Here is a 16596-nt window from a genome sequence, read left to right as displayed (position 1 = left end):
AACTCAAGATTCTGCCGCTGCACTTCCCACGGCGTGATTTCCACTCTCCCTGCAGAGTAATTACCTCAGAGTAATTACTAATATTCTTTATCTGGTGAGATGCCATTCTTTTCCTGTCATATTAATTCTTCATAGTTTTTAAAAAACTTTTGAGTGAGCACGAGAGCACAGGCAGGGGAGAGGGAGAAGCAGGCTCCCCGCTGACCAGGGAGCCCAGTGCGGAACTCGACCCCAGGCCCCGGGGATCACGACCTGCGCAGAAGGCAGACGCTTCACTGAGCCACCCAGGCGCCCCCGAGTTGCATCTGGTTCTTTGAACGTGATTTATCAATGTGGACTTGAAGTGTTAGGGTTAACCTCTGGGCTTCCTCAAACGCAGTATCTATTTTTTTTTTTTTCTTGATTTGGAGTCAGACTTTGTTTCTTTGCGTATCTCCTCATTTTCTGTTCAGAAGTAGACTTTTTAAATAATATAGTGGTGATTCTGGAAATCAGTTCCCCATTCTCAATTTTGTTGGTTGGTTGGTTGCAGCTGCTGCTGTATTTAGGGACTTTTCTGAACCAATTCTGCAAAGTCTCAGTTCTCTGTTGTGTGTAGGCAGTGACATCTTTGCGCTGTTAGCTTGCTGCTAAGCCAGTGATTGGACACATTTCCTTGAAAGCTTGGATCCACTAGGATTTCCACACCCCAAAGGCTCTTTGGTGCTCTGGCCAGTCACAGCTCTGCATTAGTCTTCATTTCCTGTTTCCAAAAGGCCTCTACATCAGAGCCTTTGTATGTGTACCCATGGACACCTCATTCCCCAGATCTAGTCAGTTTTGTGGCTCTTGTTTGCTCTTAGGGGTTTCAGTCCCCTCAGGCAGCTATGATATCAAACAGTTGTCACTGATTGTCTTCAACAAACCCTCTGGAGTAAAGGTCTTTTCCCAGTGAATGAACTCCAAGTCAGGTCCAGTAAGTCCCAGGAATGGGGCTTTTCTGGGGAAGCTGCCGTACAAGTCGAATGGGGACAGTGTCCTGGAGGTGGACGGCCACCTGGAGATCCTCACTCAGGCTCATCCCCCTTGTGGCTGCTGGGCTGCTGGTCTTCAAGACTGACATGAGAGAGAGGAATGGAAATATGGAAAGTTAAAATGACACACAACTCACTACAGAGATTCGGCTGCTTTTTCTAGAATAATCCTTGGATTGTAGAAAGACTTGGTTAATTTCCAAAGTTCCGGATAATCTTGATGTTGGCAGCTCTCCCGCACGCCGGTGTCTTATTGCTGATACAGAGATTTTTGAAAGTGTTTACTTTGCTATTCTGGAATTTCTGCATTTTCCATTAAATGAATCTCCATTTCTCTGAGGCTCTCATCTGGGACAGAAACATTGTCTTTACCAGGACTACTTTCACTTGGTGGTTTTCTGCCTGTTCAAATTTTGGGGGGATTTTGATTGCGAGGTAAATAGCTCAGATCGCCATTTTAACTTGGTATCTGGCATCCTATTTTCTAAAATACGTCCTTGAATATCATCCTGGGTTCCACAGGGAAATGCAGAACATTCTTTCAGTGTTTTTAGATTGTGAAATTTAACACAAAGGTGCCAAAAACACATTTAGTACCCATTAAGTTATCACAAAGTCGACCCACATAGTCAATACCAAGGTCAGGAAATAGAGTATCACCAGAAACCCCTGGAACGCTCACGTGCTCCCCCAAGCGACTGGCCGCTCACGTGGCAGTTTTTAAAATCTTACGTAAACCCGGCCGTACCGCACAAACCGTGCCTGCAGGACAGACTGTGTTCCTCTTCGTTGTTCTATCTAAGCAGCTCCCCGCAGGCGTGGTCCGCCCCCACCCCGCCCTGGAACATCCGGCAATGCTCAGAGATGCGGCGGCCACAGCTTGGGAGGGTGCCGCTGGCCACAGCAGGTGGAGGCCACACATGCCGCTCAACACCCGTCGTTCAGGGAAAAGGACGCAGCAGGCTCCTCTGAGCAAACAGGAGGAGTACGAGCTGGAGCAGCCCTGCTAGTAGCGACAATGATCTTTTCTCTTCCCTTTTTCTTATTACCAATGATTCAGGTGCACTGATGTTCGTAAGAGGTTGTACCCGTAAGCATGGGTTCTCTTGGGTCCGTGCCCCGAAGCGTGGCTGTAGGGTGCGAGCCGCTCGCTACCCGCCGGGGGAGGAAGTGGCCCGAAGCCCCCGCCACGGTGTGTGACGCACACACCCTGAGCTCCCGTGCTGACCCTCACTTCTCATCCTGGTTCCCAGAAATGGGAACCTGGGCCCCTTCTTTCCACCGTCCTGGGTGCAAGTCCCCCGCATCAAGAAAACATGGGGGCAGTTCCCTGTGCCTCTTCCCTCTGTCCGGGGAGGAGGGAAGCTGGCTGTCGGGGCCTGCCCGCCCAGATACCCGCGTGCCGGCTTGGTTCCCGTGGAGGAACCCTCTTGTCCCGCCAAGGCCACCGGCTGTCACACAGCCTCAGGTGTCCACTCACTATTTGGGCACCAGGGCCCTCCACAGCCAGCCTGTCCTGCTGTCATGACGGCACTGGACACCGCGAGGTCGCTGGGTGCGGCCCCCCGCAAAGGCTCGAGCATCGCGGTGCAGCGGGGAGCTCCGCGCCTCCACAGCTCGAGCCTGCGGGGCCACCGCCAGCACCAGAGAGGCCTGGGGCCCCGGCCGTCCCCAACCGCCACGGCCGGTCCATGGAGGCAGCTCCCCAGCCCCAATGCACATGCGCCGCCGGCGAGTCCGGGGAGTCTGGGACCTCTGCCCCTGGGGCTGAAGCGGGTGACGGCAAGACTCTCCGTGCGAGTCCGCGCGGGTGTTTGGTGCTTAGGAAAGACACGGGGCTTAAGAGATGGGTTACTGAGGGGGCCCGGGGGGCTCCGTGGGTGCAGCATCTGCCCTCAGTGTGCGTCGTGATCCCAGGGTCCAGGGATCGAGTCCTGGGGGGGCTCCCTGCTTCTCCCTCTGCTCTGGCTTACTCACTCTCCAAACATCTTAACAAAAAGATGGGTTTCGGAGAGGACCGCTCCATGATCTGAAAAATAACTAATTTATGCCCAGAGCCCTGGAGCTTTGCTGCCCTCTCCGCCCCTCCCCTGCAAGCACCTGAGCGGGGTACCAACCTGGAGGGAACATGCACCGAGGGGAGGGGAGACTGGACTCCTCTGGGGTGGGGGTGCCGTGTGAACCTGGGAGCTATCCGCGGCGCCCCACACTGGAGGCGCCCGAGGACACAGGTCGTTCTGCGGGGGTCACCGTGCAGTGGCTGCTGCGTGGGGAGGTACAGGACACAGGAGGGTGAGGGGTTCCAGAACGTGAGTGAGGTGGTGGTCAAGCCCAAACCCTGATGTCTGGGTCTCCACCTCTGTGCCCACCTGTCCCCAGTGCTCAGCATGTTGGGGGGGGGGGGGCGGCGATGGTGAGCCAGGATTGGATGAGGCAAGGGCGGTGTCTGGGAAGGAGTCACTTTGCTCAGAAGGTGGCCCCAGGCCAGCCCAGTCCTATCCCCCCATAGGGCCTCCTCTGAGGGGAGCACAGGGGTCGCGCTCTGTGTGCTTTGCGAAATGGGGCTCACACCTCCCATTCTGGCCTTCCGAGCTGGTGCTGGCTAGCACGGGGGCTCTCCCAGTGGGGACCCCGTATGAGCAGTGGCCTCGCTGGGAGATCTGCCAGCCCCGCGGGGAAACCTGGGCGGGGCGGGGGGCCCTCCCCCTCCCTTGGGCGGGGCGGTGGCGGTGCCCTCTGGGTGCAGAGGGCCAGGCAGGGGTCTCTCCAAGGCCACACCGCCCGGGGTCTACTGCCCCAGTCGCGAGGGACCCTCGTTTCCTTCCTCCTCCCGCCAGGCCCTGGGGGGCAGCCAGCTGGAGGTAGCTTGTCGGGTCTCTGTCCTCCTGTGCCCCCTGCCCTGGTCTGGGCACACAGGGACTCACCCAGCTTCACCCTCCCTGGTGAGCTGTGCTGCTCGGGGGGTGGGGGGGGGCGTGCAGGGAGGGAGGGAAAAGCGGTGTTTCAAAGTTAAAAGCTACTAACTGGGTAGGAGAACAGTTGAAGACGCAGAGCGACCCCTCAGCTCAGTCCTGTGTGCCGGCCCCTCCTGGAGAGGCTCTGGTCGTGTACAAAGAGCATTTAATTAATTTATTTATTTCTTTACACGTAACTGAAGTGATGTTACAGTACAGGAGGTATTTACAACTGTGCAGTATGTGTCGCAAAATAAATTATCTAGAAGGCAGCAAAGTACGTTGTGAGTGTGTATAAAACTGTACAGCGCTTCCGGGTACACTTTTTATATGATTATTGGCTCTGTAGTGTTTCAAGTTATGTTCTCAGAAAGAGAAACAAAATGCCCAAGATTAAAGGAAAAAATATACAAACCACGTGGATTTGGCTCCCATTAAAAACACAACCCGAGTCCTGACTCCGCGTCCGTGTCCGGGCCGGGCGGGCGGCGCGGCCGGGCCCTTCCCCTGCGCGGCGTCCCAGCCCCCAGCCCGGCCGAGGCCCGCGGCGGCAGACAGCAGCCGGCCGGCGCGGGGTCTGAGGCGTGGACGCCTTCATTTTCTTTAAGTTGATCAGAATGGAGCAAGAAATTTTAAAAAATACACTCGGTTCTGCACCACCCGAAATGCCCGTGCAGCCGGCGGGAGGGCAGAGCCCCGGGCCGTGGAGTCCGCGTCTGCGTCCCCGAGGTCTCCTCGGCCTCCCGCGGTCTCTGGTTTAAAAGAGCCTCGCTCCAGGGGGCCAAGTGCGGGGTCTCTCCCCGGGCGTCCCCACCTGAGGGACCAGGTCTCCCTCCACTGGCTGGACGGGGCAGCCGTGCCGGGCAGGTGCGTGTGGCCCTCGCCTGTGTCCTGTGCGGCCGTCCCGCGGTGTGTCAGGCTGGCAGAAGCACGAAGTCATCGTTGACGTCGACCATGGGCACGTAGAAGGAGGGCACCTCGTTCACACACAGGGACTTGTGCCCGGCCGGGTCCAGCTCCTGGACCTTCAGCTGCCACTCCATCCTCTGCACGGCGTTGAGGGCCGCGGCTTCGTGCTGCTGCCGCATCAGGAGACACGTCTGCGTGGGGGAGACAGCCGGTGAGGGGAGCAGAGGCACGACCCCGGCACCGCGACCCCCACAACCAGCCGCCCAAGCGAGGCCGGCTCCCGGGGCCTAGTCCCCACCGCGGGTCCCGAGCGCCCCGGAGCCCGTGCAGCCGGGCGGCCCTGCTGACCGCAAGCGCGTCTGTCCCCGCGGTGCCCCAACCCCTGGTTTCACAGCAGCTCTGAATTACAAGTGACGGCTGCTGCTGTTTGCTATGTTCGTCTCAGGATCGTTTAGGGCTGGTGGTCTGTTTCACCTGCAATGCAAATTGTGCCTTTTTGGGAAAAAAAATTTTTTTTTTAAAGTTTTGTTTACTTTTTGACAGAAAGAGAGAGATCACAAGCAGGCAGAGGGAGGGAGGGGGAAGCAGGCTCCCCAGTGAGCAGAGAGCCCGATGCGGGGCTCGATCCCAGGACTCTGGGATCGTGACCTGAGCTGAAGGCAGAGGCTTAACCACTGAGCCACCCAGGCGCCCTGGAAAAAAAACTTTTTAAGTAGGCTCCGTGCCGAATGTGGGGCTTGAGCTCATGACCCCGAGATCAGAAGTCGCACGCTCTACCCACCGAGCCAGACCGGCGCCAAAAATCACACCTAGGATCAGAGGCGTTTCTTACTGCGGCGCCCTAGTACTCGGCCCTAAATGAGGGCGGTGGTCCCGTGCACGGTGTGCTGTGTGCCGCAGGCAGAAGGGGAGAGCTGGAAGGGGTCACCGAGGGGACAGGGCAGGAGGCGGCAGGAAGGGACCCGGGGTCAGGCACGTGTGAGCAGAGGGTTGCGTGTGCGCGCGGGCGTCCGTGTCGGATCTGCCTTAAATGACGCTGTTTCGAGGGTGCTGCGGGGATCGGGGTGCACACCCTCCCCTCCCATCTGGAGTCCTCTGGGAGCAGACCACCCTGGGCTGTGGCGTGGCGGCCACGGCTCCAAGCACACTCGGTGGACTTCCTTCCTTTCTTTTCAAAAGACCGTATCTGAGGACACGGCACACGAGCGGGCTGAGGGCAGAGGGACCCCCAAGGCGACTCCCTGCTGCGGCAGGAGCCCGACGCGGGGCTCCGTCCCACGACCCTCAGACCACGACCTGAGCCGAAGCCGAGAGTCAGACGCTCAAGCGACTGAGCCCCCCCGGCGGGCCCCGATCCTTCCTCTAGTCGCCCTTTTCTTACGGGTCTGGGAAGGTCACTGCGTCCCGGGCGGAGACGTGTGCTCCCGCGCATGGTCTCCCGGGCATGTCGTCAAGACGACGTTCTCCCGTTACGGGAACGCCTGCCCTGCGCGGCCCCCCGCCTGGCCGGGCTCACTGTGGAGCTTCCCCGGGACGCGCCCGGGGCCAGAGACACCGCGCGGGCCCCTCCTCTCTGCTCTGGCGTCCTGTCTGCACCGCGGCAGCACCCCGCGGGCAAGGCCGGCGTCCGGAAATCACGGTCTTCCTCTCGCCACACGCACCCCCGCCCCAGCCCCGGCGCCCGAGCGACACGAGCGGGCACGGCCCTGGGTCCTGCCTCCCGGAGCGCCCCAGGGTGGCGCTGACCCTAAAGGCAGCTCTGTGGCCGGGTGCGGCTGTGCGGCCGGCGACCCTAGCGCCTGCGGGTGTGGACGTGCTTCTTACGTGCTAATCCCTCTCTACCTCCCTCCCATCCTGCCTGCCGCACTGGGCACGTCCAGAGCAGCGGAGCTGGGTGTGTGCTGTGACCTTTGAGGAGGGCTCAAGGTGGGGTCCCACAGAGGTCTGACCGCCAGCTGGTGACAGGAGCTGCTCCCCGCACACCTGGACAGGAGGGAAGACACTCTAAGGAGGCAACATGGGGGCGGGGAGACCTCGGCTCCCTGAACGTTTCCGCTGGGCTCGGAGGGTCGGACGCTGCCGCTTCCAAACGGGACCCAGCAGCAGCCCCCCCGCCCCCCCGCCCCAGACACCTGCCGGGACCCCCAGCCCAGGCGCAGCTCGGGGGGCACAGGGCCTCACCTTCATGCGGTCATACTTGTCGTCCACGTCCTGCAGCCAGGAGATGAACTGGCGGGCGTTGAAGCGGTCGCGCACGGACTTGTTCTCGTCGCCCTAAAGAAGAGCAGATGTGGACACCGCGGGGTCAGAGCCAGCGGACGCCTCCCGCACCGTGACAGACGCAGCCTTGCCCCGCAGTCCCCAGGCGCAACCGCGTCCCGGGCCGGGCCAGCACGACCTCCCGGCACACACCCCCCGCCCCCCTCCCCGCCCCAGGCAGCAGCTCAGGGAGTCCCCAGTCAGACGCTGGCTTTTTAGATGCAAAAGGTTCCTGAAGTCGTCCTCCGTCTGCTTTGGGGTTCACAGACCACCGTACTGCTTCAGACGGCAGGCTGGTGGGGAAGCTTCGTTTTTTTCAATTTTAAGTAGGCTTCAGGCCTAATGTGGGGCTCAGACTCACGACCCTGACAGGAAGGGCCACACACTCGACTGACAACCAGGGTTTCCTGACGGGGCAAGCTTCTGGGATGGATTCCTGAAGATCGCATGTAAGTGCACGGGAAGCCCTTATCCGAAGCCATCCCCGCACCACTTCTGTCCGCACAGCCCACCTGGAACGCTGCTCATGGGCCGGGGGCTGCCGCGGCAGCTCATGCTGGCCTGCGGGGCACAGGAGGGTCCCCAGGGGGCAGCAGGCCCACACTCTGGGTGGTTTTCAGAAAGTCACGGTGGTTGTCAGGGAAGAGACGAGACTACGGAGCGAATCCCTGACAGAGTCTGGCCCCAGGCCCGAGTGCGGCAGGGGCCGGAGCAGGGACACCGGAGTCCGCGGACAGGCCACCCGTGGGAGGTGCCAGTAGCTGAGGCCCCGGAAAGGCTCAGGCACTCCAGACATCCCGGGGTGGGGTGAGGGGGCACGTCCCATGTCCACAGCGCAGGGAGGAAAGCAGGGCCAGGGGGCCACCGCGACGGAAGCACAGCCATGGCGGGGGGCTGCGCGCTCGACCCCTCCTGGCCCTCAGCTGCGGCGCCCCAGCTTCCGGCAGGGCCTGCCCTAGGCCGGTCCCTGGCCACAGTGGCTGCTGGCAGGGGAGGGGGGTGGGGGACACGACTCCTCCTGATTACGTTTGTTTTCCAGGACAATTCGAGTGATGACGGACACTCCCGGATGCCCAGCCCAGTGACCGGAGGCCCATGGGGACCCGCACAGGCCCTGCTGCCATCTGTTCGCTCCCGTCCGCCTGCGGCTGCCTCTGTCTGTGCGTCGTGGGCGCTTCCACCCGCTGCCTGGGCCGCGGGCCGGCCGGTCCCGGGCCGCGTGCGCACCCACCTGGCTCTCCAGCGGCATGTTGTAGACCTCCGAGTCCAGCAGCATGGTGCAGGCGCTGAACGGCACCGCCTGGTTCGCGATGGTCCTCGCCGCCCGGCAGTGGACCCGCAGGATCTCCTGCTCGCAGGAGACAATGAGCTTTTCCTGCAGGAGAGGAGCGGGTGAGGCAGGCCTCCGGGGGGCCAGACGCGCCCTAGCCGGACCCCCACGCCCACAGCCCCCTCTTACCCGCTCGATGCTGTGCTGCAGACGCAGTTTTCCCCGCACCGTCTCCTGCTGCTTGAACAGCTCCTTCAGGGGCTCCGCCAGGGACGGAGGGGGCGCAATCTGCAATCACGGGGGGCGGGGGTTGGTGGGGCTGTGAGCAGCAGGAACGCCCGCTCCCCGCGAGCGGCCGGGGTGCCCCGCAGAGCAGCGACGGGAAGGGAACTGGCGGTCTCCAGGGAAGGTGCGAGACCCAGCGGGACGCAAGCAGAACTTACACAAACCCGTGACCCCAAACTTCCCATGGTGTTCATGGTATTCTATTTTGAAAACTAAGATTTAAACAAAAAAGGCAACGAAGCAGTCTCACTGAACACAGACCTCAAGCCAGATTTTTTTCAGGATTTGGCGTCCCAGACCAGAGGAGCAGCTCATCCTCCCCACCCCGGGACCTACAGGGCAAGGCGGCTTCGGTCTCCTGCCCAGGGCAGCCTGAGATGAGGGAGAGCCAGGCTGGGACATTGTGCTGGGCTCAAAGCTAGCTGCCCTCACCCCCGGCCCAAGGGCTGCCCTGGGCCACGCTGGGGAAGGCTGGCCCAGAGGCAGGGTCTTCACTGCCTCACCCCTGCAGCCGGACACTCAGAGCCAGAGTCCTCTGTCAGAAAACACCGGAGGGCAGTCCTGGGGGACAGCCAGCTCAGACACCGACTCTCCGAGCACACGCATCCATAACCCAACGTGAGCCCCAGCCCTGCCACAGGAGAGGGGTCCCCGAGACTGGTATGTAGGCTGTGTGCCTGGGCCTTCCCTAGGAGGGCCTCATGGTATAAAGCAGAAGTTCTGGCTTTTCTTCAAAGTGTGATTGTTCCCCCACCCCCAAAAAAGGCAGCAAGTCACCTGCATGTGGTATAGACAGGCTACACCTGGGGAGCAGGCCAGGCCGGCTGTGAGTCAGCAAGGGAAGGCCGAGGTCTGGCTCTGCTGCGCCAGCAGGAGGCAGAAGCCCACCCAGGGGAAGGGTGTGCACCAGGAGAAGCAGGGAGGACCTAGATGTGTGCCTAAAGGCCCCAAAGTGGACTCGAGGGGGCTGGGACAGGTCACGCCTGCACAGACACAGGGTCACTAGGTGCCAATGGGGAACGATCGGGTGGCCGAGGGAACGGAGGAGATGAAAGGGACCAGAGGCTCTGGGTGCAGAGCCCACAGGTGGGGCTGGGGGCCTAGGGACAGGGACCCACGAGGGGTGCGGCTGCAGGCGGTCTCGGGGGAGAGGCTAAGGGGAACGGAAGCTGCAGGTCAGCAACATGGGGCCACCAGGAAGCAGGACCGAAGCGCGGAGGGCATCCGAGGGGCCACGAGGGGGGCCACGAGGGGGCCCCCGGCGGCAGGGAGCGGTGGGCCGCGTGGGTGCACCTGGCGCGGGCAGTGCGGAGGCGAGGAGCTGCGCCCCGCTCGGTGGCCGGCCCCGCAGGGCAGTACTCACCACGGGGATGTGCAGCTTGCTCAGCGGCTTGCCGTCCAGCAGGTAGGAGCCCGTGTAGGTGACGTACTCGGCGTAGCACTGCGGGGCCTGGGGGCTGATGTAGCACAGGATCTTGCGCTTCTCCTCGATCTTCTTCCGGATCTGCAGGTACTCGAAGTAGGGGTTGGACCGGTCGCTGTGGTAGGGCTCGATGGCGTCCAGCTTGATCGCGTCCACGATGGCGGCCAGCGTCTGCTGGATCACCTCCCGCGTCTGCCGCGTGGACGGGAGCTGCTGCCGCAGCTGCTGGCTGGAGCGCTGGAAGCGGCGCTTGCGGGGGTGCTGGGCCTGCGCGTCCTCCTCCTCGCAGCAGCGGCCCTTGGCGCGGGGCGCGGGCGCCGGCTCCTTCTCCGAGGACGGCGAGCTCTGCTTGTTCTGGTTGGCCAGCATCTGGGCCCGGTTCCGGGTCATGCGCTGAGGGATCTCCTCCACTTTGGGGGCCCTCGGGGCTTCGGCCGCGGGTTTGGGTTCCGGCTCCGTCGCGTCAGGCTGGACGCCGCCCAGGGGTCCGTCGAGGCCGGCGCCGTCGAGAGGGCTGGCCCCGTCCGCCGCGAGCGCCTGGGCCAAGCCGTCCCCGGGGGCGTCGGGCACGCCGTGGGACGCGGCCGGCGGATCTTGGCCCTCGGCCTCCCCCTCTCCGCTCCCCGGCGGCTGCTGCTCCTCGGGGGGCGCCGCTGCAGGCCCCAGGCCGGAGTCGGAGTCCTCAGGGACCCTCGCCTCCGACACGGGCCCCCCTTCCACCGCAGCTTCCAACGTGGCGTCTGGCTTGGGCTCCTCGGGGGGCTCAGGCTCCGGCTCGGTGGGAAGCCGGGGGTCCCCCTGGTCAGGAGGCAGCACCGGCTGGTCCTCAGCAGCTGCCACAGGGCCATCCCCGCCACTCGGGACCCCAGGGAGCCCCGGGGGGGTCTCTCCCGGAGGAACGAGGACGGTCTCCTCTATAGGTTCTGTTTCGACATCAGAAACGTCTTTCGCTTGAAGAGGGGGAAGCTCTGGCAGCGAGAAGGGCCCCAGATCGAGGTCATCCTCAGTGCTGGGGAAGCCGTCAGGCCAGGGCACTGGCTCCACCTGGCCGAGGGCCGACAGATCATGCCCATTTTCCAAGAAGTTACTTTCCATGGGCCCCAGAGCCTCCACCTGAGTCACGGCGGTCAAACACGCCGGCTCCGGGGCCGTGTCCGGAGATGCTTCCGGCAGCGGTTTGCAGTTGGTGAAGAAGGGCTCCAGCCTGGAGGCGGGGGCAAAGGCCGCCGGCTCTTCTGGGGCAGAGACGGCGGCTGGAACCGCCTCTGCTGCGTCACCCTTGGTGCCCTCAAGTCCAGGCTCGGTGGCCGACAGAGGGTACGGGTCAGGGGAGCCCGGGTAAGGGGGTTCTGTGGCCCCAAAAGGCCCTGCAGCAGCAGGGTGGACGGCCTCACTGGGGCAGAAATGCTGCGGGGACTCCGGGAGTCGCTGGGGGGACTTAAGCAGGAGGTCCGGCCCCACAGGCCAGCTGACGGGGTTCTCAGGGGTGCCCCCCATCAGGCTGCAGGAGAGGCCCTGCTCCGAGGCCGCCGGGTGCGCCCACTCGACGGGCTCCTCCGTGATGACCGTGCTGAAGGGCCCCTCGTCCAGCGGCTCCAGGTAGCTGGGCTCCGGGGGGATGATGGCGGCAGTGGCCTGCTGGGCCTCAGTGGCGTCCAGAGGGACGCCCAAGTCAGGGGGAAGGGCTCCCTCCATGGATGGGGCCAACAGCTCATCTCGGTGTGCAGGGGGGGACTTTGCTTGTAAACCAGAGAAGGCACCCTCTGGGGAGGGGGTGACGGTGACCACGGCTGCAGGCGGGCAGGGCAGGGCGTCCGCTTTGGGGGAGGGAATGCCATAGTCCGGGGAATAATACCCCGGAGACAAGCAGGCAAACTTCTCGGCAGGACCTGGGGGCCCAGGAGCCTTGTCCTCCAGGTGCTGCCCCGGTGAGTCATACGTGGGCGCGGTGGGGACACTCTGCTGTCGGAACAGCTTGTCCCCGGCACTGAACTCTTCCTCGGGGGTCCTCCGGATATCGACAGAGACTGAACGGTAAAGGCTTGTGCACAACGGCCTCGTAGGCGTCTGGCTCGCGGTCTCCGAAATCCCACTCGCGGCCACGGAGAACCTGTCGAAGAAGGAGGGGGAGCAGGCGCTGGCGGACGTGCTGGACACAGGCTGGGGGTCTGCGCAGTCAAAGATGAGGTCGGAGTAGTCGTCGGCGCTGCAGGACGGCGTCCTGGGCGTGTGCATGGCCTCCTCGTAGCTGGGGCACGACACCACGGACGCGGGTGTGGGCACCCCGGTGGGCCGGCCCTGGTCAGGCCGGGGAGAAGCGGGCAGGACCTCTTTCATGTGCGGCCCCGCCAACCAGTCCCTCGTGTCCACGGCTGGTCCCGGGTGGGGCTTGTTCTCGGCGGTCGGTGGGACAGGAGCGGAGTCCTTGGGCTTCCTGTCCCTCAGCGCGGGGTCCAGCGCCAGCGGCTTCTTGGGAGGGGCGTCCAGACTCTTCTTGCGTGCGTCCTCCGCGGGCTTCACCCTCTCCTTGAGCTTCGGGTCCCCCGACCGGTGCCGCATCTTCTCCATCTGCTTCATCCGCTCCTTGTGCCGCTTGTGGCGTTCCTCGACCTCCAGGTCTTTCTGGGACAGCATGCGCTCGAAGCTGGTCATCATCAGGTCACCGTCCCCCAGAAGCTTCTCTCTGGGCCGGGCGTCTCTCCTGCCCGGGTCTCTGGACACGGGCAGCTTCTCGTTTCCATTGCTGACCTTCACCGGGTCACCCTTCTCCTTCTCGGCGTTTTCCCGGAGCTTCTCCTTCAGTTTGGTCTCGCCGAGTTTCAGGCTCTCCTCCCGGCCCTTGTCTCTGAGCGGGTTTGGGGGGTTGTCCTTGTCTCTGGCCACAGGCTTCTGCTCGTCCTTGTGGTGCCGCGGGAGCCCGTCCCCGTGCCTGTCCCGGTGCTTGTCCCTGTCGTCCCTCCACTTCTCCCGGTGCCTGTCCCTCCTCCGCCTCTCCTTGAGGGCGCTGGCGGTGCTGGACCCGTAGGGCTTCAGCTCTTTCTCGACTTTTCTGGAGGTTTCTCTTTCAGAGTCGTTCTTCTCTTTCTTCTCAGTGGAGAACAGCTCGATGGCTTTGTCCAGCCCGTCCTCCGCATCGGCTTTCGAGCCGTAAGGAATCCCGTAGGCATCCGCGTCGGAGAAGTCCTTGTCGTACTGGCTGGCGTCCTTCCTGCCGCCGGAGTCCTTGTAATCATCGCTCTTTTCTCTCTTCTCGGACTTGTCTTTCTTGACTCTCTCTCGATCGTGGCTCTTCTTGGACGAGGACGAAGAGTGTCTGAGCCTCTCTTTCTCCTTGACCTTCTCCTCTGGGGGCTCCGTGAAGGACACCTCCAGGAGGGCGCTGAGGCCCGGCTCCTGCCCACGGTCCGTGAAGCTGTCCGAGGACACCTCGCTGGCCTTGTCGTTGGAGTCCTCCCTGTAGGCGTGCAGGGCCTCCTCCTCCAGCTTCTCCAGCAGGGTCCTCTCGGCCTCCGCGCTCCGCGACGCTTTCCTGTCTCGGCAGTGCTCCCTGTCCGGCCTCTCCCGGTGCCGGCTCCTGGCCTTGTCCTCAGCAGGCAGCTTCCTCTCCACCTTCTCCGGGGGCTTCTGTTTGTTTCTCTTTTCCTGAGTGGACTCGACGGACGTCCGGTCTTTCCTGTCCTTGTACTTTTCGGCGGAGTCCTTCTCCTTCTTGTCTTTGTGCTTCTCGAGAACTTTCTCCTTCTTGTCCTTGCCGCCGTCTGGGACTCCCTTCTCCTTCTTCTTGTCTCGGAGCTCCCGGTCCTTCTGCTTCTCCGAGTGCGGCCGGTCGGCGGGGTGCTTCCGGGGCCGGTCAGCGTCCGGGGCGCCGTCCGCCCGGGGCGCATCCCCGGCCTCCCCGAGGCGGAGCCCGCTGGCCGCGTACGCGTCCTTCTCGTCCTCGCTCTCGTCGGTGAAGATGTCCGCGATGTACCAGCTCTTCTCCTTGCCCTTCTTCTCGTCCTTCTTCTCGGGGACGTCCTCGGACAGGAGCCCGGGGAACGTCTTCTCCCTTTTCTCTTTCACTTGGTCCAGGGATGCTTTCCTCTCCTTGTCTTTGCTGTGTGCATCTTTATGCTTCTCCTTGGTCTCTTTCTTCTCTTTAAAACATTTATCGAATTCCTTGTCCTTCTGACATTTCTCAAGGATGGATTTTTCGCTTTTGTCTTTGTCACTGCACTTGTCTTTGTATTTCTCGAACTTCATTTTGTCCTTCTTCTCCTTCTCCCTGGCGGGGTGGGGCCTCTCCCAGGGCTCCAGGCTCTTCCCGAAGTCGCAGTCGGGCCTGTCCTTGAAGCTGGCCTCACCGCCCAGCTCCTTCAGCTCCTCCCGGTGCGCCTCCTCGGGCTTGGCCCTGCCGTCCTTCCGCTCCTTGGTGCCCTCGAGGAGGTCCTTCCTGTCCCGCCCGCCCTCGGCGGACTCCCTCCTCCTCTTGTCAGGGAGGCAGCCGGGGAGGCCTTTGTGCTTCTCCGTCTGCTCCCTCCTGCTCTTGTCCGGACAGTCCCTGTCCTTCTTCCGGAAGAAAGCGTCTCTGTCGCTCCGCTTGTCCCCATAGTCTCTCTTCTCGCGGGCCTTGTTTTCCCGCTTCTTGTCCTTGCTGTCCTCTTTCACGGTCTCCAGGATCAGTCTGGCCACAGGGTCGCTCTTCACGTCCCTGTAGTCCGTCACCGGAGAATCCCAGCTGTCGTCCCCTTTGAAATCGAAGGACGAGTCGGACAGCTCGGAAAACCACCTGTCCTGCTGGTCGTCGGAAAGGCTGAACTTGGTGTCTTCGTTCTCCAGAAACTGACTTTTGGTACAGAAGTCGTCGTAAGCGGACGAGTCTTCCTTATAAACCTTTTCTTTTTTGAGTTTTTCTTTCTCGTCTTTGAAATTCTTCTCCTTCTCCTTCGCAAGTCTGTCGTCTTTAAAGTCATTCTTCTTCTCCAGTTTGGACGGCCTGTCTTTGGACTTTTTCTTCCTCTCCTCCTTGTACAGCCTCAGCTTTTCCTCCTTAGGAGACTTCTCCTTCGCCAACTTCTCCTTTTCGGCTTTGCTCAGACGGTCCTTTTCTTCTCGGAAAGACCTGCTCGCGTCCTTGATTCTCTTCAGGGACTTCTCATCCTTGGAAGCCTTGACCACCTCCTCTTTAAAGAGCCAGTCCTTCTCCTCAGACTTCATCTTGCCGACTCTGTCCTCCTTCTTGAAGTGGTCCCTGTCGTGCTTCAAGGCTTTCAGCTTGTCGCCGGAAAGGTCGTTGTCCAGAAGGATGGCCTTCTCGGACCTCGGCTTGGCGTCCTCATACTCGTAGGTGAAGCTTCTCAGCTTGAGTTCCTGACTGACCGAGCACAGCCCTTTCTCCTTGTTTTTGTGTTTGTGTTTCGTTTTGTGTTTCTTGACGACCTTGCCCTCCTTGTCCAGCTTGGGGACGGCGCCGTCCGCGCCGGCGTGGAAGGAGCTCTTCTTCTCAGGCAGGCCGCCCTGCAGGCCGCCCCTCTTCCTGTGCTCCTGCTTCTTCCGCACGGGCTTGAGCGACTCCACGCTGGAGCCCTCGGAGGAGCAGTCAGACTCGCTGGTCAGTCTCGTCCTTGTGGAGTCTGACAAAGAGCTGACCTCGGACCAGGCCGGCGAGGAGACGGTTTTCCAGTTGTCCGTCCGCCAGTGCTTGCTGTGAGGGTCCGCGTGGCCGGGGTTATGCTTCTGGGCGGCGGCACTCCCGTGGGACGAGGTGGAGGAGGCGGACAGAGAGCTGAACAGGGCCGGGTCCTTCAGCACCAGCGGGGACTCCTTGAGGCAGCCGGAGCTCCCCACCGAGTCCCCGTCGTCCTCGCCGCTGTCCGAGGACTCGCTGTCTGACTCGGACGAACAGAACTTGTCACTCCTCTTCCCAAATCGCACTTCTTTGCCTTTTGTCTCTTTCTTTCGCTTCTTTTTCACTTTATTTTTTTCCTTCTGCTGCTTGGAATTGGAGGGTTCCCGTGTCTTGTTCCCGGGCAGTACCGTGTGGGCCGAGAGTCTCAGCTTCTCTCCTGCCCCCACAGCGACAGCGACGTCCTCCTCGTCCGATGTGTCTGACAGGATGCGATGAGCCGCCTTCTTTGGTGCAATCGTGTTATTTTTAGTGTAACTTTTCACTTCCATTTTGGGTATAGAAATAAAACTATTTGACTTAGTTTCTTTTCTGTAATCCTTTTTCAGTAAGTGTTTGTCGTCCACGGGAGGGACCCTGTCCTGCTCGTCATCCTCGTCAAACTCGTACTCGTCCTTGACGGGGGGCACAGTCTTCTGGGGCTCCGGGTTCTTCGCCTTGTGCTTCAGGCCCTTCTCAAACTCCGAGTCCGTGTTATTGCCGTCAACCGAGCTGGAGGGTGCGAACGACGGGGCGTCTTCCTCCTCCGAGCTGTCTGCTGGGAACAGGACGGAGAGTCAGGAGGACACTCACGGCAACCACCCAGGGCACGCACGGGC

The 16596-nt window shown here is 61.8% G+C and overlaps 1 protein-coding gene across 6 annotated transcripts in view; it reads right to left on the bottom strand.

The window, feature by feature from the left end:
* Nucleotides 1-4121: 4121 nt before the first annotated feature.
* The window catches only part of ANKRD11 (ankyrin repeat domain 11), a 172194-nt gene continuing 159719 nt past the window's right edge, over nucleotides 4122-16596 (bottom strand). For 2 of the 6 annotated variants that reach the window (XM_044255538.1, XM_044255542.1), the window contains 6 exons: nucleotides 10054-16535; nucleotides 8595-8693; nucleotides 8367-8510; nucleotides 7058-7150; nucleotides 6785-6859; nucleotides 4122-5067 (listed from right to left, as the gene is read on the bottom strand). In XM_044255538.1, coding sequence (XP_044111473.1) covers nucleotides 4882-5067; nucleotides 6785-6859; nucleotides 7058-7150; nucleotides 8367-8510; nucleotides 8595-8693; nucleotides 10054-16535 — 7079 coding nt within the window. In that variant the 3' untranslated portion in view covers nucleotides 4122-4881. The remainder of the gene's footprint in view (nucleotides 5068-6784; nucleotides 6860-7057; nucleotides 7151-8366; nucleotides 8511-8594; nucleotides 8694-10053; nucleotides 16536-16596) is intronic. The other 4 variants (XM_044255541.1, XM_044255543.1, XM_044255539.1 and 1 more) reach the window with 3 other exon arrangements.

The sequence above is a fragment of the Neovison vison genome, chromosome 7 (genome assembly GCF_020171115.1).
Source record: "Neovison vison isolate M4711 chromosome 7, ASM_NN_V1, whole genome shotgun sequence".
Classification (NCBI taxonomy): domain Eukaryota; kingdom Metazoa; phylum Chordata; class Mammalia; order Carnivora; family Mustelidae; genus Neogale; species Neogale vison.
The sequence above is the reverse complement of the archived record's forward strand: the minus strand, read 5'-3'. Positions and strand labels throughout refer to the sequence as shown.